The sequence below is a fragment of the Aythya ferina genome, assembly GCF_964211825.1.
Source record: "Aythya ferina genome assembly, chromosome: 5".
Lineage (NCBI taxonomy): Eukaryota > Metazoa > Chordata > Aves > Anseriformes > Anatidae > Aythya > Aythya ferina.
The window spans coordinates 33,622,166-33,645,797 of record NC_140301.1 but is presented as its reverse complement, the minus strand read 5'-3'; the positions used below and the strand labels follow the sequence as shown (position 1 = coordinate 33,645,797).

At 45.3% G+C, this 23,632-nt stretch overlaps 2 protein-coding genes across 13 annotated transcripts; one reads left to right on the top strand and one right to left on the bottom strand.

Annotated features, from left to right (window-relative positions):
• Positions 1–183: 183 nt before the first annotated feature.
• On the bottom strand, positions 184–21,734 carry ATG13 (autophagy related 13). Of its 12 annotated transcripts, XM_084520555.1 has the most exons (19): positions 21,148–21,297; positions 20,468–20,529; positions 17,034–17,115; positions 16,341–16,421; positions 15,600–15,719; positions 15,107–15,153; positions 14,454–14,594; positions 13,983–14,023; positions 13,342–13,438; positions 12,900–12,998; positions 12,045–12,135; positions 9,500–9,598; positions 8,046–8,156; positions 7,123–7,256; positions 5,799–5,916; positions 4,999–5,076; positions 4,529–4,645; positions 3,929–4,057; positions 184–3,183 (listed from the first exon to the last, which is right to left on the bottom strand). In XM_084520555.1, exons 3-19 carry the CDS (start codon positions 17,100–17,102, stop codon positions 3,106–3,108), a joined length of 1,650 nt encoding a protein of 549 aa, XP_084376681.1. In that variant the 5' UTR covers positions 17,103–17,115; positions 20,468–20,529; positions 21,148–21,297; the 3' UTR covers positions 184–3,105. The 12 variants fall into 12 exon arrangements, with proteins under 12 accessions (XP_084376681.1, XP_084376682.1, XP_084376680.1 ...); XM_084520556.1 differs by lacking the exons at positions 20,468–20,529; positions 21,148–21,297 and adding an exon at positions 21,624–21,734; XM_084520554.1 differs by lacking the exon at positions 20,468–20,529 and having other exon boundaries at positions 21,148–21,307.
• Positions 21,427–23,567, top strand: HARBI1 (harbinger transposase derived 1). The gene is made up of 2 exons (XM_084520561.1): positions 21,427–22,191; positions 22,796–23,567. The coding sequence occupies exons 1-2, from the start codon at positions 21,522–21,524 to the stop codon at positions 23,170–23,172; spliced, it is 1,047 nt and encodes a 348-aa protein (XP_084376687.1). The 5' UTR covers positions 21,427–21,521; the 3' UTR covers positions 23,173–23,567.
• Positions 23,568–23,632: the final 65 nt, after the last annotated feature.

The following is a 23,632-nucleotide window of genomic DNA, read 5'->3' as shown; positions in this document are numbered from 1 at the left end:
CTACTCCAAACATAGCACAGCCTAGCCCTGGTGGAGGCAACGAGCCTGCTCCATCCTGCACTCAGTGGCAGGCAGCTCACTGACGGTCCTGGTTCCTGAAGAAGAAAGATTGAGAGGCTGGGACTGTTCCAAAGCGGTCAGTAGATGTGGAGAAAAGCCTGTAACAGAGAGTGCAGCACTCCATTGCTTACATAAAAGTTTTATTGGAAATTCTTCGAATACTTGAAGTACATTGGAGACTATTTCCAAAACAATACAATCCCCCTTCCCCTTCACCCAAAGTATCTGTAAAGCAGCAGCTATACACATGCTGTCTTCAACACAGAACTGAGCAGACACCTGCAAAAATAAACAGCCCCCATAACAAGCTGTGGCAGGCTGCAGCGGCATCTAGCTCTTTCTTGAAGCAGAGCATTTACACAGTGGTCAGAGAACTCAGAGCCTACCTAGATGTAGCAACTATGTGTTGAAGCTGAGGAATGTCCAGAGAAGAGGCACATAACTCAGCCCTAGAGCATCTCTTTATTGCTGTGGCCATCCAGCTCAACACTAGCAGCTTATATAGGCAAATGTCCAGCCTGCTGAAGTAGAAAAGAACTGCCCCACTGAAGTGCTGCCTAACGGGATGTGGGAGCTGCAGCCACGTTAGGAACTGCAGCAGCTGAGCGCAAGTACTTGGCTCAGGGGCCCTCCTGGGCAGGACTAGCAGAATGGCATGCCTTCTGCCGCTCCCTGGCTTTTCGTTGTGACGAGAGGGGACAGCAGTAGCACTGGCTAGATGAAGTTCAATCTGTTCTAGGCATCCCCCTGAATACAGTGTGAACCAGCACTTTTCCCACTCTGCTGCTTTGTGGCTCAGCTCAACCTGCCTGTACGTTAAGGGAAAGGGGACAGCGACCACCCCTACAAGGTGACAGGGACCAGCTTCCTGAGCAGAGACAAGAACCAGGCAACACCCTCGTTCCTTGTGTTCTGCACTCTTCTGATACCTCTTCTACCTGTAAAACGAGGTGGCTCTGGCTGTGGGGATCAAGTATTTGTTAAATTCCAGGTAACTAAAGTCCTCTATTAAGCCATTTAGAAACTTTAAGATGTCTGTGCACCTACTTTTGTGAGGCTACTGAGAAGCTGGATTGGGTGGGTAAGCTGGGTAAGTCAGGGTGGGTAATTCTCCTTCAGTACAGCTCTTATCTGGGCTTTTGGAGCTCACACGACCTTCACATGACGGAACACATCACTTAACACAAAAGCCAGTAAAGTTCAAGCACTGCGTTGATCTGACCTTACAACAAGCTCTACTCTGAACTTGGTTCCTTGCTCTGCCAGGGGCACAGAGTTAGTGTTCTAGAGAGGAGCTGGGCTTCCCCCGTCACCTGCTAGCAATCACTTTCAGTTAAGAATGCAGCAAAGCTGAAGAAGCTGCCACACCACACTAACTTGAAGGCTGGTTACTTAACCACTCTAGGGAAACTACGATGGTTCCTCAGTACTGAGAGAACAGCCTCACTTCTGGAGAAAGGGAAAGAACAAACATATATTAGGACAGTAAGGGGTCTTGCAATTGCTTGCTTGTTACACGTGGGAGGAGGAAAGAACCACGAGACCTACCTTATCTAGGTTTCTGCTTAGTGTCACTGCTGCTCCTCCCCTCCTTACGTCAGACAAAAGACACACAACAGCCAAACCACCCCGAGTGCTGCCAGCCAGTCACACTGCAAGTAGCCAGCTCATTACAAAAATAAAATTTCAGCTCATCGAAAGCCAGCTGATTAAAAAGTACCATAAGCTCCCAAAAATGTGCTTCTTTAAAGAAGCTGCCTTCTGAATGGCTGAAGAACACTGCAAATTCATCCATACCTATCAGAATACAGCTTTTAACCTAAGTCCCCACCACTCCACTACACTGCTGTGTGCATTTCATTGTATCAGTGGGCCCTGACTGGATGTAATGGAAACATAGTCCCCAAAGCAGAATATTATATTAGAATAATCAAGTCTGTCTTAGAAAATAAATATCTTGGATATTTTCCTGCAAAAGGAGACTCACTGGACAGGGTTCCATGGCACACATGCTGTCTGCAGTGATCCAGGGCAGAATGACCCGCACTACTACATGAAAACAACATCTTTTAAATATAGGTTTCTTTAAAAGCAATAAATATTTCTTGATTAAGATCATCTATTAACCATAAAGCAGAAAAGTTTGCACGGGTTAGAGGAAAGAATCTTGGACTAAGACTCCTAATTACATTAACCCTACAGAAATAGGATTCCTAGTATTTACAGTTACATTTCAAAAGCAGAGACTATGAATTCAGCATCATCACAGCTGCTACGTGCAGGCTTGTCAACACTGGTAAACTCAGCACGGCTGAGTGGCAGTACACTCAGGAAGGAAATGTGGAAAGCACTTCTGCAGTTCCACTCCTGCTTATCAGCGAGCATAACAGAAGGCCTCACAAAACGACTGCGTGGAGACCCAGTTCCTCAGAAGCAGGAAAACAAAAGGTAACTTGTGTTACGCAGGTCCCAAAGCCGACGGCTCTCCCTGGGCTCCAAGCGCTCACACTGAAGTCAGGCCAAAATGCCCCATTCTGCGGAATGGATGTCCTGGACTTAGAACTGCTGATCTGCTGAACTCGCAGACCTTGGAAGTGAGCCAAAGCTTTCTATGCTCTAACAGGATCGAAGACTGTAGGAAAAACAGTCTGTTAGCAAGAAACTAGGTCGAGGGAAACTTACACCATGGGATCTTTGGAGGAAACACATGGCAACTTTTCACAAAGCCCCTCCACACAGGACAGACTGAAGAGAAAATGAGTTTCATACATCGGAGTTTGACTTCCTGTGTACCTACTGGTCATAAAGTCAAAACTGAAGACGAACAGGAAGAGCGGTCCAGAACTATGCAGAGGAGTAGCTGAGGGAAACCAGCAGGTGAGCTGTATCTGCTGTTAAAGAGCAATCAAAGAAAGCTCACTTGATGGAAGGAAATAGTCAAAGTGAGACAGAAGGCAGAACAGGGGTGATAGAGATATTTGTTGACATTGTTCTCCAGGATGCCTCGAAGAGGAAGAACTGCTGCAGCAAAACTGGAAAACACCTTCACTGCAAGGTTTCTACAAAGGCATCAAACTCTTTGACATTTTTCTCATGGACCGCCAACTTCTCTGGTAATGAGTCCTGTAAAAGCAAAGAAGGGTGCAGATCAGGACTCACTCACAGCAGACAGCGCATGCATTTACAGCTTCCTTCTATGGTAAAAATTCCTTATCTAAGTCATCCAACCCCTCTCCACTGCTCTGGGCTCCCCTTCCCACATGCACAGGAGTCCTCTGGTAGGATCCAGCAAGTGACCCTGAGAAGGGCACTCTGCCCAGGGATTGTTTATTCTGCAGGAAGAGGAGGTGCACTGGGGCCTAGCCTTGTGCAGTTCCTCCAACAGATGGAGCACAACAGCCTGCTCAAGTCACTGCCTTCATCAAGGCGCTTGCAGCACTTCGCCTTTGGAATTCATTTTTCCCCACAGTATGTTACAGTGGCTGCAAATTCAGTACTGCGCTCACCCAGACAACTCTTTCACCAGGATTTTACCTCTGCTCAGGCTGCAAGATCAGGCCTCGTCTGCCACTAAGCCTGATGCAGCAGAAGCAGGATCAGTTCTGAGGGATTAGTTTTGGGGGTCTGAATGACAACCACAGCAAGCAACCACAGGCAGCAACTTTTAGCTTGAAAATAAACATGCAAGCTTCAGAGCCTCAGGTGTGCCACAAACAAATCTTCATTTCTCTGGAACATATTAATGAGGGACCCCCACTTTGGGCAGGGCCTCTCTTCTGAGAGGATGCTACTTCTTTCAAACTAGGAATAGGGGGAGTACTATAAAGAACATACAATGCCCACAAACAGAAAATTCATGGTTCCATACCAAATCCTCTGCCATGGACTGAGCTCCTATGTCAATGGAGAGGCTGCTGAGTTGAGGGGGGTTCTGAAACTCACGGTAAAATGTCCCCAGGTCCATTGGAAGGATGTCGTCTTTTGAAAATGCTGGTTTCTAGAATCAAAAACGCTGCTGTCAATTATCATTCGGAGACACTGGCTTCCCTTTTACCATGAACTTAGGTAAAGATATTACCTGCTATAGGTCACCATCTTGGTATAACAACTCTTGCAATATTGCAGATTAAATAACTGAACAGCTCCAGCTTTAGACCCTGCCTAGGCCAAGATCAGTTTGACTGAGTACTTGGAAGGAAGCAGTTCCTTGGAAGCTAATTCCTTTAAGCATTGGAGAGGACAAAAAGCCCAGATGTTGATACGAACTATAAAATTATTTCATCGGTAGCTGCTGGTACTGCGTGTCAGTATTATTGCAGTTCTGGGACTGACCAGCTCTATTTGGGAGCAGACAATCATGGATATTTTCCCCCCAGTGAAAACAGCTCTTAAACCATTTGCCATGACACCAGCACATAAAGCCCACCTGAGGATGCAGCTGTGTGAGAGCACTGATCAGGGCACTTACAAAGTCAATCATAACGAAGTCATCGTGGGTGTTCCCTGTGCTGCTGCCACTGGAGCCCTCTGAGTGTAAGCTGCCTTGTAGAGGAGATTCAGCTTCTGGGGAGTCAGGAGGATTGACCTACCCAAGAAAGCAAACACGGTGAGTACTGATCTTATGATCACATCTGCATATTTTAACAGTGTGGGGACAGTTAGGAGGTTGGACCATAAGCACGTGCTGCAGAAGGGGCAGCAAAGATGTGCTTGAACATCGAGAGACCCCAAGACTCAGCACAGGAGATTTCTTGAAACCAAGTAAGCTTAACTAGTTCCTTTTTCAAAAATAAAATAAGAACACCCCCTTAAAAACAAAACAAAAAACACCATCACCAACAAAAAAAATACCACAAAGTATATTCAAGGAAGGGAATAGCATGGGCGTTGCATGAGAGGTGCTAAGAAGGTACATACTGTATTTCTGAAGGGGCTTACCATAGGGTCATTATCTTCCAGCTCAACATTCTTGGGAGCAAACATGGCAAAAGGAATGTCTAAGTTGGCCATGGTCACCTGAAAAGATTCAGCAAAAAGAATTTTACTGAGATGCTCTGCTCACCCAGCACAGAAAAAGCTACTGAAAGTCTTTGCCAGGCTTAATAAAAATTGCCCAAGATCACATCATCAGCTTGGCAGGAGGCTGACCACCTCATTTAAAAGGCATGAAATAGATTGCACTCAGCTGACCTAATACACATATTCTGAGGTGGGATTTCACATACACCTCTTATACAAGACAGATAAGGATTAATGCACTGCTAAACATTCAAGCAAACCCTCTTCGTCCATCCAAAGAGCCTAGAAGAGGGCTTAAAAAAAACTTACTTAAAAGCAGCTTTAGCAACTGGGCAGATCTCTAAGATGAGCTTCCTAAATGCTTGATTACTTGTGATGAACTGGTCTATCGCACAGGCTTTCTAAGAAAGGAGGCTTGCTGCCAGCTTCTCCAATTTATGAACCTGTGGTAGTAGCAGATCACTGTAGGACTGCAGTGGGGCATGAAGTCTTCCATACCCAAACAGGGTGTTGACAAAGTAGGGCAAATTCAGCAGCTGCCACATCCCAAAAGGATTTTATGAAAAACATGCCTGTGACAAGACCCTGTAGGCAAATGTTGCAGGCAGAAATACGCACACACAGGCTCCTTGACCACCCTGGCATTGGGGTGCTTTTTTCCTTGGTGTAAGATGGGAGAACCAGAGTACAGTGCCCTCAGAAAATGAACTGCCAGTTACCTGGTTAATGGGTTTGTTGACAAAAGCTCCCACTTTCCGGATAAAGATGGTCTCCAGAAGGTCATGTGGGGAGCCACACTTCCCTTCACTGCTGTTTGATACTGTTTCTGTGTCCTCACTGGGAAAGGAGAGCAAACAAGTGACTCATGGCTCAAACAATACAGACAAATCACATGCTGTGAAAGACTCCTCCATTTTTCTGGATCTACTCCTAGTATTAGAAAGGAGAAGAACAGAAATCTCTGTCCTTGTTTCCCACCATCCTCTTCAGTCATCAGCACAAAAGGGGACTGGGACACTTGTGGACTTAGATTTTTTTTTTTATTATTATTATTATTTTTTTTTATATCTGGAACAGAGCTAGTTAGTTGAATGAAAAGGCCAACTGACTTGGAACAGCTTTTTCTTTCTTAGAGAGGGACTTAACTTCAGAACATGTATGTTCAGAGCTGTTCCTACTCATCACTCCTATTTTTTCAGAAATCTGTCAGAAGGTGAGGGCAAGTACCAGAATTTTATCAGTCATTCTGGTTACAGAGGCAGCAGTCTAATGTGTCAGAACAGCCAGTGCCAGCATGGTTAATTCTCTACGTGGCTACTGTTTATTTCTATGGCCTGTTTACTTTCCTACCACAAGTATTTGGAAATTTAAAACATCAAAGAAAAAGGTTGAGTCTTCTGGCACAATGACTGTTTACATAAAATACCCAGAAAAGTGCTAGTGCTGTTATGATTTGTGGTTTCCTCATAGCAAAATCTCTGCTTAACATATTGACTCAGAACTATGTGACCCCAAGAGACACTTCATAAGAAATGAATATGGTGACCAAAAAAAGGACTTAATTAGCAGAAAGGGAGTTGATTTAGGACAGTTTGAGGCTGCATTGTTTAAGTAACTTTGTGCCTGAAGTTTCTTAATGTTGTACGTAGATTTGCACTAACTACAACTATTTTCCACAACAATTCTCTTTAAATCTCTTAAGAATTTAAGATTCACTTGTAAACTTACTTCACCTTGTTACTTCACAATCAGCAAAACCAGTACAGAGCTTAAAAAATACAAACTGTACAATAAGGTTGCAATAACAGAAGGCACAAGCATGTTATGGTGACCAGCAGCTCTAAGTAGATGGGTGAGATCATTGTTTGGGGCAAGGCTGAAGAAGTCCCAGTCAGAGAAAGCTGCTCACTCTTTTAGGGGTAGGGGAGAGAAGACGAGAGTTATGCTACAAACAATAACTAAAAGGGGGAAAACACGAAGTTTTATGTTAACGTGATTCTAAATGGGTTAGCACAAGCGGTGATTCATCTAAAACCAACCTACCTACTAGAAGGAGTAGCAGCTGAGTAGTGGACTCCATCTAGTGGGGTGCACATCCGCTCTTGGTCAGCTTGGGTGCCATGTGCTGGCTGGCTAGGAACTGGGGGCACTCCCCCCTCTTTGCCTGGACCAATCAGCTGAGATGGAGAGGAACGATCAAGTTAGACATCTCAAAATCAGTGCCACAACGCAGGGCAATGCAGAGCAGATTCCGACAGACTGGGACTAAACTGTGTTTTTTGGCATATGACTTGAGTTCTTGCCCCCATGAGATGACATCAAGTAGATGGTGAGCACCTCAGTACAAACTCTTGTTCCCTTCCTATTCCTCTCCACTTCAGGCCTGTTCTATAGGGCAGGGCTCTCTGTCCATAGGCCCTCTGCTTATGGAGAGGGGAGGAAATAAAAATAAAAAATCCTATCTTCTTGCTACCATCACTATGTCAGCAAAACTCTAGTGCAGAAGCAACATTACAGGCAGAGATAGACTTCTGTCAACTTAGCTGACTTTGTCTGATGCGTGGATGCAAATACACCAATGTGGACTGCCAGTGTGTCCTACAACGCCAAGCTCTGTGCTGCGCTTGGAGACTCACAGTGGCAGCAGCTCTGTCAGGCAGCCAAAGTTTGGAATTAGTGCCACACTGGTGCAGGCAAACAGGTTTGGTTCTGCAAACAGGTCTGGCCTCTCTTAGCACAGTTTCTCTACGTGACCTTTACCCTACCACAGCACAGTCAAGGATGTTGGGGAGCCAATTCCTAGCTTCTGTGCAAGCTGTGCTTTCCCTGTATTTACCCTAGATTCTTTTCATTCCTGACAGACAGGACACCAACGCATGCACTAGTTTCCAGGCCTCTCTCAGATGTAGAGGTGACGTAATTGTTGCAGTACCAGCCATGCTTGTTCTTCTACCCTCTACAAGTACCTGGTGAGGGTGCGCAGCATTCAAGCCACCAGCAAAGATTACGGGGTACCCCATGTCAGCTGATCCAACTCCCAGGGCAGCAGGCTGATAGGAAAGACGAGAGCTGGAAAGCTAAGAAAGAAGAGAAAAAACAAGGGCAAGGGGAGAGGAGAGAGGAAGGGGAAGGGGAATGCCCCACAGTCTGAATAATCAGTCACTGAAGAAGGAACAGGAGAAGTCAGAGGCACAGCACGGTGTTTCAGGCTGGCAGAAGGATGCTAGATTTTTGTTAGTCACTTGCAGAGGTCATTACTTTGAAAAGTTCTTATTGCAAGGGACAAAGTTAGGGCCTCGACAAGAAAGCAAGACTGGTTTCCTACACATACAAGAGGCTATGTGAGGTACGGCTGACATTCAGTCACAGGGCAGCTCTGCAGGCCTGTTTCACATACTTCAGGAGATACTGTTTTATTTTCCCAAAAAGCAACTGTGCTATCAACTGAACCCCTTTCCACTGCACATGAAAATAGCTGATCTACAGGAAACTGACTGATGAGAAGCACTTTTATCCAAATGAGGCTAGTTAAGCTGAAAGGAGCAATCTTTTCTCAAAGAGCAGGTACAGTATTGTTAGTATTTTGCTCTAGAGATATCCAGCAAACTTGACTCTTTTTGAACAACTCATATTGCCTTGAAGATTTTACATGCATCTTCCTGGAGAAGTTTCTTAAGGAATTTATGTGAGCATTGCTCATTGATATTACCTCTGTTTAAGAAATACTCAATATCTACAGCCACGCTTCTCCATTCTTTAACCACTTTTTCTAAGCTTTGTAGTAGCCAAGCATTCCTACTTTTATTTGTTTATTTAAATATTTCTCTGTCCTCTGTTGTGAGACTCACTCAAATATGAGGAATATGACTTTAGACAGACCTGTGAGATGTAAACAAGTAACAGTAATTCAGGTCTTCACCAAGTGTTACTCATAACCAGGAAGACAGATGGAAGTGTTTGTTTTGCTTTTTTCTCCTTCAAATTAACAGCATCTCTGTTTTAATGACTAGTGCAGGTTCTAGGGAATGCCAGCTCCTTCTCAACCCCTGACCAGCCTGAAAAATCTATGCTGTGCCTTTTTCTTTTTTTAAACAAAAACCAAAACCTTGCTCTCCAGTGAAGACCCTTTTAAAACCTTGCAGAAAACTCCTCTTTCTCCTGTATCAAGTTTTACAGGCTGCTTCCTGCAGGACTGCTGCTCAGTGCAAAGATTCCAGGTGGGCTTTATATTTAGAGCACACTGGTTTTGCAAACTGTTAACTGGTTACTTGACCATATAACATACCTGTCCCGTTTGGGGTTGACCAGCCTTTCCCATGTACAACAACCATTCTGCATTGTCCCGTTTGTACTTTCCTGTTTTTGTTCTGTCGTGCCAGTACTACCTGGCCATGTATAACATATTCGATTGACAACTCACTTGATGTGAAAAGGCCAGTCCCATCACTGGGACCTTCAGGGTGTCCGTCACGACAGGAGGAGGGGTCTGAAAATGTGCCTTTGTGACAGTAAAAACACACTGTGCACAAACACAGACACACAGAGGAAACAAGGAAAAGAAAGAGTGAGAGGGGGAGAGAGAAAGAGAGAGAGAAAGAGAAAGAAGGACTTCAGAGAAGAACTATAAAGAGTTGGATGAACTGAATGCTAGTGAGGAGTGTTTGGCTGCAGCAGCCACGCCTCCACATGGAGCAGAATTCTCAGTATTGCCAGAAACACGTTCATTTTATAAAGAATTGACTGCTTTCCAATCTCGGTGAACCACTCCACACAGGTAATATTTAAGACTCCAGTGAACACCAACAGAAAGTAACTGCCAGAAACTCTGTCCCACAGCTAATTAGACCTGTTACCAGCCAATTAGCAAGGAGAAGCCTGAGTGGTTGCCAGAAAAAGCCAAGAGCAATTTTGTTTTGGAATGTACAAATCACACATATTTCCATACTTTCCACCCATACACACTCTTAGTCTTCCAGTATTTGCAAGGGCAGCAGGGATTGTATCTCTGCATGTCTGTGCTGCACCCTAAGACTAAAGAGGGCCCAGACTAAGGGAAATACAAACATCGATGTGAAGAGAGAGCTCCTTCACCAGCACTGACACTCCAGAAGCAAACACTGTCTTACAGAGACTGCTCACGCAAAAAGGGCAACCCAGGTCTGGTTTAGTCCTATACCTTATAGCAGTCATTCTCCTAACAGCACAGAATTATGACAAATTGTTTCTGGGTATTACCTGTGGCCAGGTTTTCTCATGAATTTGGGGTACTTTACAACACAACAGATACAAGCTCACAGGGAGAAGGTTTATTTCCTTGTATGCAGGCTAGACCTCATTTCTACTGAGAAGGCAGTAGAAAGAGCTTTGGACAGTCTGCCTATAGGCTGTCTACACCACACAGTTTCCAGTATTCTCCTAAGCATTAAGTTGTAAATAGAAAATTGGAGAAAGAAATTAGTTTTCCCCCTCCAATTTTCTTTAGAAACCACAATGTCAAGACAACCATACAATTCTAAGTGTGGTAAAGAAGACTGGCAGTTGCTTTATAAATAAGCATACAGCATATGGCAGCTATGAGCCACAAAAAAGCAAGAATGTAGGCTCATACTTGATGTGAATCCTTGAGGTTCATCTGGTTTCATAAAGCTTTTTCCCTCAGTGACAGCAAAGCTCCACGTCCCCTGGGGAAATGTCAACTTCAGTGTATTTACAAACATTCTTACTGTTAAGTAACACTGGCATGAGCAAGCCAGTGGAAATTTCCTCATGACCTTACTGCACTTAGCTTGCTTTGTTAACAGGCAGGACACAACTGCCACAAACCCATCTCCTCAGCTGTGTATCCTGGAACAGGAAAAAAAACTTTATTCCTTCAGACTTACCGTGAGTGCTGGCTGATCACTTCAACATTGCCTGAGGCTCACTGCCTGAGGTCCTGTCACCCAAAAGCTGCCAGTTGGCACAAAAATGCTTCCTAAGAAGAGCTCATTTCTGGCTCATTCATTCAGTAGAACGTACTCTGCTAAACCAATCATACTGCTTCCTCTGAAGCAGCAGAAAGACCCATAGCAAATTCTTTCAATTTGGAACCACATTGCAATTGTACTTCATTCTGCATTTCACATCCAGAGCAAAAGATATTTACAGAGTCTTTAGATTGTCTTTAAAGTTCAGTAGAGCCATCTGCTTGGCTGGACAGCAAGGCGAAACATACGTGAATACTTAAAGTCATAGGAAAACAGCAAAGCTGGCCAAGTCTTCAAAATACAGAATTGTGGAGTCAGATATATATGGACAGGAGAAAAGGGAGTAATTGGAGTTTCCATTTTTCAAGATTCAGAAGACATCCATTTTCTTTTTATTTTAAAATCGAAACTTCAATAAAATTTGCATGGGTAGGTAGAAGTACAGAGAACTGTATTAAGTCCTTAGTTCAACATGATGACCCAGTTTATTTGCTGATACTTACTCCTGCTGCCCAAACTTGTTTTAGATGGTCCAACAAAGGCTTTTGTCTTTTTTCTGATTTTCCAGACTGCTGTCTGGAAAATATGACTGTGCCACATGCATCTTCCTGATAATTCAGTGTTTTTTTCTCAATATCAGCCTGTTACCTCTACCTAAGCTACCTGGCATTGATCCCTTGAATTCCTGTTTTCGCAGTACCAGTATGTGTATGTATCTAGTACACTGCTATCCTCTTCAGTCATGTCTCAGACCAGCTAAAGGAGTTGGTTCTTTTGGTCTTTCTCAGTAATTCAGTCTTCCTAGTCCTTTAGCATCCTGTTGAAATTAGTATCTAACTAGGTTTTACTCAGAAAGCAATCAGAGTAAGAAGCTTGCACATTAAATTTTAATTAGCAGCAGGAGGCTGCATGTTTGCACAATACTTGATATAGGAGTATGCACACTACACTAGCAGTGATTGTTCTTCCTAGGAATAAAAAGAGCCTGTTTCCTCTTACCTGAGATGGAGGAGAGGTGGAGAATGATGTGGTACACACTTCTTGGGAATCTTCTACTGAGGGGTATACCGCACCGTTGTCCTCACCAGCTCTAAAGTAGGAAGGGAAGAAAAACATCCTAACTGGAAATATTCCACACAACTAACAAATAGCAAAACACACTGGGACAAACGCTGCAGGGAAGTTGAGAGTATTTGGGTGGAGTTGAAAGGAGAATTATTAAGGGCTCTCATAATCTACTTGGGAGAACTGAGGAAAACAGGGTATGAAAATATTCGTTTTCCCCAGAATTATCCTAAGAGCTTCTCTTCTACCCACAGATAGAAACACAACCCTGTATGTTTTTGTTTGTTAAAAACAAACACTAAGGAAAAGGTTTTCTTAAACACTAAACAAAGTTTTTCTTATACCAGCCAATGCTACAAGCTTTTGTGTTTACCGAACCACTCTCAAAAAATACCTCTGGTCCTATTCTGAGTGCTCGCAGAAGAACTTTGGACAAACCTCTCATCTACAAAGAAAAATTCACCTTTAATCTTTCTCTATTAGAAATCTCTGGAGCTGCATGCCTCTGGACATGGAGTTCTACAGCAAGAGTAACTATTACCCTTCTAAACTCACGAAGACAGCCAAGGTTAAACCTCTTTTGTCTCAGAGTGTTTCTGTAAGGAATTTGGCTTCAGGCACTCATTATTCTAGACACAAATGTTGCCTTTCCTTACATGCTCAACCAGATCAATAGGATTGACCCTAATCTTCCAGTCTCCCTTCCCATGCAGTCAGTGGAAAAGGCTCTGTATTTGGGCATAACGATGCCTTCACCATGGCCCATGACTTCACTCAGCATTTCCTCACCTGTAATTGCAGGGGTGCATGGGCGAAGAGCTGGGATAGGGACGGTCCACAAAGTGATCAATGATAATCCCCATGATAGGAGGGGTCCTCTCAAACTGCCTGCAAGGCAACAAGCAATGGCATTATTGGAAAAGCTGCTTTTTCTCTTTACTGCATCCCAATTCATGGTACCCTCACAGAGAGCCTAGTGTCTAGAAACGGGACCAGAGCATCTTTACAGTTCAGCCCTCCAACTCCAAGCAATTTGGAGTTCTAGAGCCTGACTCAGGGCTACCCAAATACTCTGCTTGCTGCAAGACTGGAGCATTAGGGAATATTCTCCATTAAGGTGAATTTCAGCAGGAAAGGATAAGCAGAAGGGAAAGATTTAGGGGCGTATAATATGAGGAGTTTAATACTATGTTATTGTGAAACAGTTTGTGGTATGATCTTATTTTCTCACCTGGTTGACATGAAAGCAAGGTTGATTCTGTAGGCACAAGACAAAGTGATGGTGCCAACTGGGGTACCCACTGTCCCAACACGGACTGTTTGGAAACCTGTAGGGTTAAAGAATGATTATCAGTTCTACTGATTACACAGAACCTGATTATTTATGTTCCTTACTGCCTTCTTGTATGGTCTTATTTCTATGGTGTTTTCATTATCCCTTGCAATCTCATCTCCAAACACACACATGCACACACACAACCTTTATCAAAGCAGGACTAGGTTGCCTTGCTGGCAGGCTTCATCTACAAGACTACTGATGTTGTTTCTTATCTTGGTCTCATATATTGCTCTGAAATGCTTCTTGATCCTGAGTAGATCACTATCTCCTTTACTGGTTCTGTGCCTTATAAACATACCTTCATATTCTTCTTTCAATTCTGGATCACTAGAGTCAAACTGGCAATCGTTCTAGATTTGTCAAAGCACCACATTGTACCTGCCACGTTATGACATGACCCTTTACCAATCCAGATAAAAATCATGTCTAAACCTCATGCTTTACATTCCTTGTGGCACTTAGGAATAGTAACAAATGTGTCACCAGCACAGAAAACAGTTCTGCTCTAGTTTGTGTGTGTTGCCTAGCCATACCTTCTCCCAAGCCGCTCAGTTGCACTTCACCAAAATATATCCTGAAAGAAAGAAAAAAAATCTATTAGGTCCAGTGGGCACATAAGTCTAGTATACGTCTCTATTACTTATTTAATTCTATGAGTTGAACAGTTGGAACCACTTTTCCTCTTTAGGAAAAAACATAAGCAGCAGCTAGAATGCCCATCTCAGCCTTCCAGCTACTTCAGAGGAAGACATGCCACATAAAATGGAAGAGAAAATTGTAGTTGAGTCTAATCAAAAATATTTCTTTAAGTTTAAAATGTCTGTGAATGAGGCTGTAAGGTGACACACAGTTCAAAGTTCTCTTTAGTGCTCTTCAGTAGTAGTTAAATCCAATTCATTTGAATTTACTGTCACTCATCCCTTTTTACCACATTTACAGTTGCTCTATGCAAATCTATTTTTGTTTCTGCTATTCCAGATAAGGAATTTCATATTCCACTTCACCTGTACAATATCACATATTCATGGCCTTGTTTCCTTGAGAGTCTGTAGGCTGGAGTTACCCTGGTTATAGCAAGCAAAGACTTCAGTAGCAGAGACAGCCTGTTGTATACGGTGTATGAAACTTTGATTTCTTTGTCACACCTATAGAACACAAAGGAAAAAAATAGGAGTAAGAAGGCAAATTTTTAATCAAAATGAGTCTGGGCCAATTCTTTCATGTCAGTTTTATTGCCAAAACGACAAAAATAAGGTCCCAATGCAGTTTGCTGTTATTGACCAATCTGCTAAGAGTCCTACTTCAATCTAGTCACCCGTTGTAGAATTATTGAAAAATGCCATGCAGCCTGGTACGAGACAGAAACATCTTTAGAATATTAGAAAAAAATGTAGTTAATGAGCATATGTACTCTTGTATCTCAGGAGGTCTACTAATTATAATGGGAGAATGAACAAAATTACTATTTTCTTTTCTTGACACTACTATTAAACAGCTTGACAGCTGCACTAGACAAAGAGGCAACTTCCCTCTGAAGTGTCACAGGCCACACAGCCAATTATGTGCTCATTCACCAACATGGATCGAGCGCTTCCCCATTTCACAAGCTAAAACAAACAAATAGCAAACACAAAAAAAGTGTGAAGAATGCACTTACTTTTCATTCATTTCTAGACACCAAATCTCTAGCTCCATGGAATCCCCCTGGATCAGAGAAAGATGGCAAACAAAGGCTCATTTCAGAGAACAATTCTTTTCATATCTCATTAATAATCAGCAACAACCGCACCTCTTAGTACACACAGTTTCTCCCAGTTTCCACTTTCTTACAATGCAACAATAGAAAAAGGTGCACTGGAGGTCTCACCAAAAAACTTGATCATCTGAGGGAATGCCCTCCTCAGAATGGCTAAGCTCCTCATGGGTTATGAAACTAAGTTTTGCTGCTCTGCCATTTGTGTGTTTGGCTTCAGATACTTGCAGTGTATTGTTTTTGTCAAGCAACGCATTTCATTAACGCATTACCTAACTTCATAAATGGAGATGCTTCTGCATTATTTTGGGCTAAAAGGTAAGAGCTCTGGAACGTGACTTAAGATTCAAGTAAAAAAAATAAATTAAATCACCATCTATTTTAACTCAGTCCTCACCTCTGAGGTTTTGAGAGAAATCTCCACACACATGGACCGTCCAACAGCGGGCAGCTGTCCTGCCAAGGCTTTCTTTGCTTCATGAGTAACCTCTGGTATATCTTTGATGGCCAAATTGAACTGCAGAATGAAAGAAATGAATAAATTTTTGCATTTCTTTGAAAAACTGCCTAATAGTACACTGCAGAGGCCTATATATAACATACTAGGTCAGTGTCCATTGAAATATTTATGAAACAGAAAATTCCCAGATTGGCTCAGGCTTTTCATATTTGCAAACATTTCCTTGGCTGCTAATTCAAGTGTTTTTCTTGATCCTGCTGTAAAAAACTTGTTCCTTTTCTCTCACTTGCGTCATACATTCACCCACAGAGTATCTTGTGTCTCTCCAATTTTAATAAAGCCCATTACTTATACAGTCCTGAGCTGCAGAACTGCAAACTTCTGACAGAAGAGAACTCATCACCCCATCCCCAGCAGATCTTGGAAATGTGCCCTAGTCAGCTGGCAGGAGCTGCTGAGAGGTGTCATTTATCTCTCCTCTAATCAGCCCTTAGAGAGCCCAGAGTGACACGCTGCATGTCAACAAGAAAAAAAAATGCCAATCAACATAATTGAATATAGTAGCTGTTATATGAATAGTTATTACAGCCTGCACAAGACTGAAAGAACCTTATTGTGTTCTCAACACACAAAAAAACAAAAACAGAAATGGAGCTGCTTTACAAAACGTGACGTTACCCAGTCAGAGCCTGTTGGGGAGGATGATGATCGGGTACAGATCTTCTCTCCAAGTCGGGCCTGGACAATTACTTGTACCGTCTGAAATAGAAAGGACAAAATCTGAGCTCCTGAGCTCAGCAGAGTTCAGAACCTCACCGATATTCCAAGTAAAAAATGAAAGGGATAACCAAAACATAGAGAAGTAAAGTTTGCTAATCTTCAGGTGTAATCATCTTAAATTATTACATGCAACAGCTAAACGTATTTCAGACAGAAAATGATTTTAAGCTGACCCTTCTTTGCTAGAACATGAAATGACTAAGTTGGTTTTGTGATCAGGAGTTGCATAGCTTCCTTTATGACTGAACCAAAGTTCACAGTTATATCCTGAACCTGGACACACAAACAGACGTCAAGCCATTCCGTACGTTTATAACATATCCACTGCCGGAGTTTCTACTTGCATCTAGCAAGGCCAGGAAGTAAAATCTAGGTACCAAGTGAGGCCAAGTTTTATAGTTACATGTCAGCATTAATGTAGATAGGGTGAAAAGGAAGTTTCGAGCCCAACAGAAGGTACTGCCTAACTGCAGGGTGATAAGTTGACAGGAGCCCCGCGCTGACAGAGCTGTGATGTGCCTGCCACTCATTCCATGGCTTTTTTCATAAACAAGAAAAACTGAGGGATTTACACATATGAGAAAAAATTACCTTTAGAGCAAAAAATTTGATGAACTTGTCCAGGTCCTTCCTGTCCTGGGAACTGAGATCAGTGTCCATTGCATATGGCAATCTGAAATATAGCACAGGCATGGAAATGAATCTTCCTTCAGCTTTCTGTCTGGAGTTTAAGATTTCAAAATATTTTGCCATTTGAGGCTACTTCAAGAGAAATATGTAAGCACCAAGCACCTGTTAAAAGACCAACATGCTAAGAACTTTGAACTTTTTAAAAATTCCTGTGAATAATGATATATACGGTCCACATAAAAGGTACTAGGGAAAAAAAGTAACAAAATAGGGGTCACGTAAAACTGGGTAGATTTTCTCTAATTTTGCTAGTTTAATTTTAATACGAAACAAAACACCCACCAACACCACACGGGTTCTGTATCAAGCTGTCCATCAGACAGGGCAGTCTTGGCTTCAGAAACAAGATATTCTCTGTTAACAGCACTGGTCAAAACCAAGCCACATTGTTTTTTCTTGGGTCTGAAGTTCTAAAACCAGTATCCAGGTGTATTTCAGCAGGTACCGAAATCAGTATAACAAACCATTGCTGGTATGGGCTTCTTTACTCCCAGCAAACAGTATTGACAGTAAATCTGTACAGCCACAAGCTCACCTACAAGCAACCCAAAAGATGTATTTTCTCAAAGGACAGACCACAATGCCACCTGCACTCCTTGACAGCCTCAGATGCCAAACACTCAGCTCCCACAATCACACCAGCTTGATTTTCAAAGTATTACCGATGGTTTTAGCAGCGCCGTGGGACTTGCACAGTGCCTGAAGCCAGGCCGGCCAAGCTACTAAGCAGATTTCTGCCACCATCACCTCACGTGGTCTGGGATAAATGTCAACTTCCCTGTCTCTCAGCTTCTTCATGTCTAAGTTAAAAACCATACAGAGACCGTGGGGAGGACTGCCTTAATTAACCGTTTTGATTGTGCTTTTTGCTCGTAAGCCTTCAAAGTATCAATTCATTCTTAATTCCTGTTGCTGTTTTGGCTCTGAGACAGCTTGTCACCCCGAAGTGCCTCGTCCAACATCACCCGCACAGGGACTGCGCTGCCCAGGGCAGGTTGGGGTCCCCAGGTCAGTGGGCGAGCAGCGGGTGTGCGAGGTCACTTCACCCAGAGTCGAACCTCTGAGCAATGCCTGAACTTGCAGCAGGACCGTAGCATCGAGAAGGGCTGGGTATGTGACTTAATACAACTTAAAGCTTAGCCAAAGGGGCCAATAACCCCAATCAGACAGAAAATATCATATAATCTTTCATGCCTACGCATATCCAGAAGTTCTACTTGAAATATTTTAATTAATAGACGTAAATGCCTATTTTAAGTAACGCTGCTACATGAGAGCACTGCAGTTAACAGGGCACGGTACAGGGCCGAATGCTGCTTTCTGCATGACTCGATAAAAACAAAGCCGAGCACCTAGTGTGGTGGGAAGTTCCTGGGCTACATTCATAGGGCACCTCCCAGCACTCCACCTCTTTTATTATATATTATGATTTGAAAACTAACAACATAAATGACTTAACAGTAGATATGTTGTCAAATTTCGATATCCTAACCTCCGCAGAAGAAGCTTTCAGTATTGACCCTTCCCACTACGAAAAAAAAAGGTGCGTAATAATAATTTTTCTGACTTAATTAAGTGTAGGGGTTAAGAGGACCAGAGATCCACAGAAAACCTGGCTGATATGGGCAGTAAAACACTGCATTAAAAAAATCTTTTTCTCAGCAAGAAAAATGCTGACACTTAAATACCAAGAGAAATCAAATTAGCTTTTAATGTGAAAAGAAGCAAGAGGGCATTTATTTGTGACTCCTGGAGAAAGGTACAAGGAAGAATTTATCCTTATGGCATAGGAGAGCTGTCAAATAGATCACTTGCATTTGCCTTATGGGACTGGAAAGAAATTCTGGGTATCGACTGCCACAAAACATTAGGGAACTAACAAAAGATGTTAAGATCAGTGGCCAGTTAGGTAAGGAAACAATGCAAACCATCAGCATGGTTCTCTGTGCAACGTAGGCATTAGTTCTGGTATTACCCAAATACTGCTAGAGGGGACAGAAACAGCCACCAGAGCCATGCCTTGGATGCAGGGTTCCAAGAATGAGAGCTTCACAGTTCTGCCCTGCTCCAGCAGGAACAGAAATCTTTCTGCAAGATCCCAAACTTTCTGTAACATCCATGAAACAGTTGGAGTTTCATTCCCCAAGCTCCAAATGCCAGCAACAGCTGACTTACCCGAGTTTGAAGCACAGCAGGAACAATCGAGCAAGACTTCACGTCAGGGATCTGTAATTTCAGGGAAAACTATGACCCTGGAACTCAGCCCCTGGCATGTTTAAGGCCTGTCATCTGGCAACCAGCATCTCCTCATTTTTGCAGGGAAGCCTCTGATGATTACTTGCCACCTGCTGAGGCAGTGTTCACCTGCAGAATCACTCTTGAGAAGAGTCAGCACAGACCTAGAACTACAGATGTTTTATTTACAAAAACGCTTTCATGACCACGGGTTTGCTTCCACAATCTGACCTCAAAATTCTTTAAGTTCCACCAAACTCATTCAACTCCTGAAGTCCTGCAGGTTGTGATGCCAACCCGATCCTTGTTAAGTGCCAGTTACCCAAGCAATGCTCAGCTCAGCAAGGACGCTATCTAATTTTACACTGACTAACACCCAGAAGGAACTAACCTTTGGTCTTGTTCAGAAATCTCCAGATGACTGCTTCCCCCTCAACCAAATAACCCCTTAAACAAACAGACACCTCGCTGCTTTAGCCTTGCACACAGGCTGCTCACAGGTAAAACAAGAGTCTCGGCTACCTGGCTTTCTGCTTTGCCTCTCCCTTTCTGCAATACCTACTTTCATACTCATCTTTATTCACGTGGCTTTGTCTCCTCTTCCCTCTCTACAGAAAAGTCGGAGAAAAATACTCAAAGAAGAAATGCCACGTGGCTTTTTTAGCTAAAGACTCTCTCTTTTTTACAAGGTTACAAGGTAAATATTAGCCTTCCCCATTGTTTTGACACCCAAGCATGGTGCCATGCTCTACCTGTAGCTACAGCCTGCTTCGCCAAGCGAAGGGCACGTGAACAGAAGGCGAGGGCACCTCGCCTGCCTGATGCAACAAGCTGCAAGAGCTGTCCCCTCGGTGTGTCGGTGCAGCACACGTGGCCCCACTCTGCTGCCAGCGGCCGTGCTGCGTGCAGGCACTTGTGAGCCCGGCGCCCGACAGGTGCACGGCGACACCTGCGAGCACCTGCACTGCCCTACGGGTTTCGTGCCTGGGAATTCGCTGGGCACGAGCGTTTGACACTCGCGTAAAGGAGCTGAAGCACCTGGCACACACCGGGCGTCAGCGTTAGTGCTGGGGAAAGCACGTACAGGCTGCTGCCATTACCTCCCTCCTCTGAGATTTCACTCTGAGCCACGGCCGCTACAGCTTTACCTCATCGTGCTTCTCTTTAAAGCAGATACACACAGTAATTCGTCAAGGTTTCCACCCCAGAGCACCACACCGGCACTAAAAAAGAGCAGAGGGCAGTGAGAGCCCTTCCATGCCTATGAGGTGGGCTGTGCTCATCCCAGTCCCCCCTCCCCAATTACCTACTTGATGGTGCCCCCAGAGCGGGTTCCCTGCTCTTGCCCCTCTTTCAGACCTGCCTTGTACACGCAGGACCCTGAACTCACGCCTGAGCTCGTCCTCCGTGGGGCTCCGGCAGCTCCTTGTCGGGTCCCTCAGGTAAACAAGAAGTTTGGGAAGCTTTTAATAGCGCGCCTCGGACAAATAGGCCCGGCTGCCAAGAAGCCTTTCCTAGAAGCTCTCCTTTCGAAGCACGAAGCCTTGGTGCAAGCAGGTATTTTGAGCGCATTAACAAGCGCCTATAAAAAGCCCCCTGCTGCACAGCGCCCTGCTGGGGGGCGAGGCCTGGAGATCAAGCTCCGCGCAGCCCGGGCGGTTGCCGGCAGCTCACCTCCATTTCCCTGCCGGGCGGGTTATTCACAAACCCTTTTTTTTTTAGGTTTTAACCCGTTTCGGGCTCCCCTCACCCACCCCCCCTCAGCGCCCGGTGGCGGTACCTGCGCGGGGGCGGCGGTGCGGGGGGCTCATCCCGCGGGAACCCCGTGAGGCGAGGCGGGGGCGGCGGCGGTGTCGGTGTCGGGGGGGGCTCCGCTGCGCCTCACAGCCTCGGCCCGCTCCGCGCCGCCATCACGGCCGCTTGTTTTCATCGGCGGAGGCGCCGCCTGAGCATCCGCCGCCGCACTTTCCACACGCCGGCAGCGCTCGCCGCCCCTCCGCCGGGGAGGGAGGAGGCGAGGCGGGGAGCAACGAGGCAGCGCCCCCTCAGCAGCCGCCCCCCTGCCCGCCCTGCCCGCCCTGCCCGCTCGCTGGGGGCTGGCGTGAGGCTGTGGCGAATCTGCCGCCCCCCCACCTCCACCCCCGGGTGCCGGCCATGGCCGTGCCCGTGGCGGTGCTGGACTGCGACCTGCTGCTGTACGGCCGCGGGCAGCGCACGCTGGACAGGTTCAGGCTGGAGGACGTGACGGACGAGTACCTGGTGGCCACCTACGGCTTCCCCCGCCGCTTCATCCGCTACCTGGTGGAGCTGCTGGGGGCCAGCCTGTCGCGCCCCACGCAGCGCTCCAGGGCCATCAGCCCCGAGACGCAGGTGCTGGCGGCGCTGGGCTTCTACACCTCCGGCTCCTTCCAGACCCGCATGGGCGACGCCATGGGCATCAGCCAGGCCTCCATGAGCCGCTGCGTCGCCAACGTCACCGAGGCGCTGGTGGAAAGGGCCTCGCGCTTCATCCGCTTCCCCGAGGACGAGGCGGCGGTGCAGGGCCTGAAGGAGGACTTCTACGGGCTGGCGGGCATGCCGGGGGTGCTGGGGGTGGTCGACTGCACGCACGTGGCCATCAAGGCGCCCAACGCCGAGGACCTGTCCTACGTCAACCGCAAGGGCCTCCACTCGCTCAACTGCCTGATGGTGTGCGACGCCAGAGGAGCCCTGCTGAGCGCGGAGACGCACTGGCCAGGCAGCCTGCCCGACTGCGCCGTCCTGCAGCAGGCAGCCCTCGCCAGCCAGTTCGAAAACGCGCTCCATAAGGACGGCTGGCTGCTTGGTAAGTCGGCTTTTCCTCACGCGTGCCTGCGGAAAGGCCCTTCCCTTTCTGCGTTGGCTCCTCGTTGAGTTTGAAGCCTCTCAGCACAGGCGATAAGTTCAGTTCTTACTGCTTTCCTGCAAATTCCTCAAGACTTGACGTTCAGTTTGGACTATTCTTGGAAGTGTAGAACGGTAACTTGCAATCTGTGTTACAAATACTACGATCATTGTATATACTAATTCGTATTCGTATTGTAATTTGTACTGACTTGTACAATTTAATTTCTATTTGACCATGTCAGAATTCTACCCCTTTCTAAGATGAATGCCTCAATGATTCTGTTGATGCTCTTGGTCTAGTTGTCTTACTTTCACCGTATTGCACAGTAAATGGATTCTCTTATTCTATTCCACGTACTTCAAGGATTAAAGGGAATGTCTTTACTTTGTTATTTGTCACATTTGTAAACCAGTTATTGTTGCTCTTTCATCTTTTCTGTTCTAGCCTGAGAGATAAGTTATTCCACATCCACGCTACCAGAAAACCTGGGGCGAAGAGCTGAAACCCTGAGGTGGCTAACTGTAGGTCTGTAACCCGTCTCCCTTCTTTTCACTGCCAACAGGTGACAGCTCCTTCTTTCTCCGAACCTGGCTGATGACCCCCCTGCACATCCCCGAGACCCCCGCAGAGTACCGCTACAACATGGCGCACTCCGCCACCCACAACGTCATTGAGCGGACATTCAGAACCATTCGGTCGCGCTTCCGCTGCCTGGACGGGTCCAAAGGCACCCTGCAGTATTCCCCGGAGAAATCCAGCCACATCATTCTGGCCTGCTGCGTGCTCCATAACATCTCCCTGGAACACGGGCTGGACGTGTGGTCCTCCCCGGCCACGGGACACGTGGAGCAGCCCGAAGAGGAGTATGAGCAGATGGAATCAATGGACTCGGAAGCCTGTCGTATTCGTCAGGAGCTTCTACTTACGCACTTTAGCTAGTGTTGTGACAGGGGGAAGGCTTCAGCGGGTCATCTGAGATGATACAGAGAGCAACTGTGTCCCTCTCCTTAAGTTTGTAATGACTGTGTGGGTGTGGGACGAGGGCAAATTTTATTCACTTAATTTCAGGGGGTATTATGAGCTTCTCTTGATCTCCTCATAGGTGTCATTTAATTGCTAAATGTTCACTGTTACTGATGCTTATAGACTCCCCTTTTATTTTGGGAACAATGACTGTAACGCGAGATCAACGGAGAGCCTTGGGACGTTGTCTTTGATAACAATGGAAAACCTGTAAGCCTTGCACTATTTCACAACAGTTCCGTGCCTCTTTGTAACCCAGCTGATTTTTAAATCAGCATTTCACACACATTAAACTCCCGTTTAATTTCGGACCCCGAATTCATGAGCAGCAGGGTGTAAGGGCTGCTCTTTTGGTTTTCAGGTGTACATTTTTGCA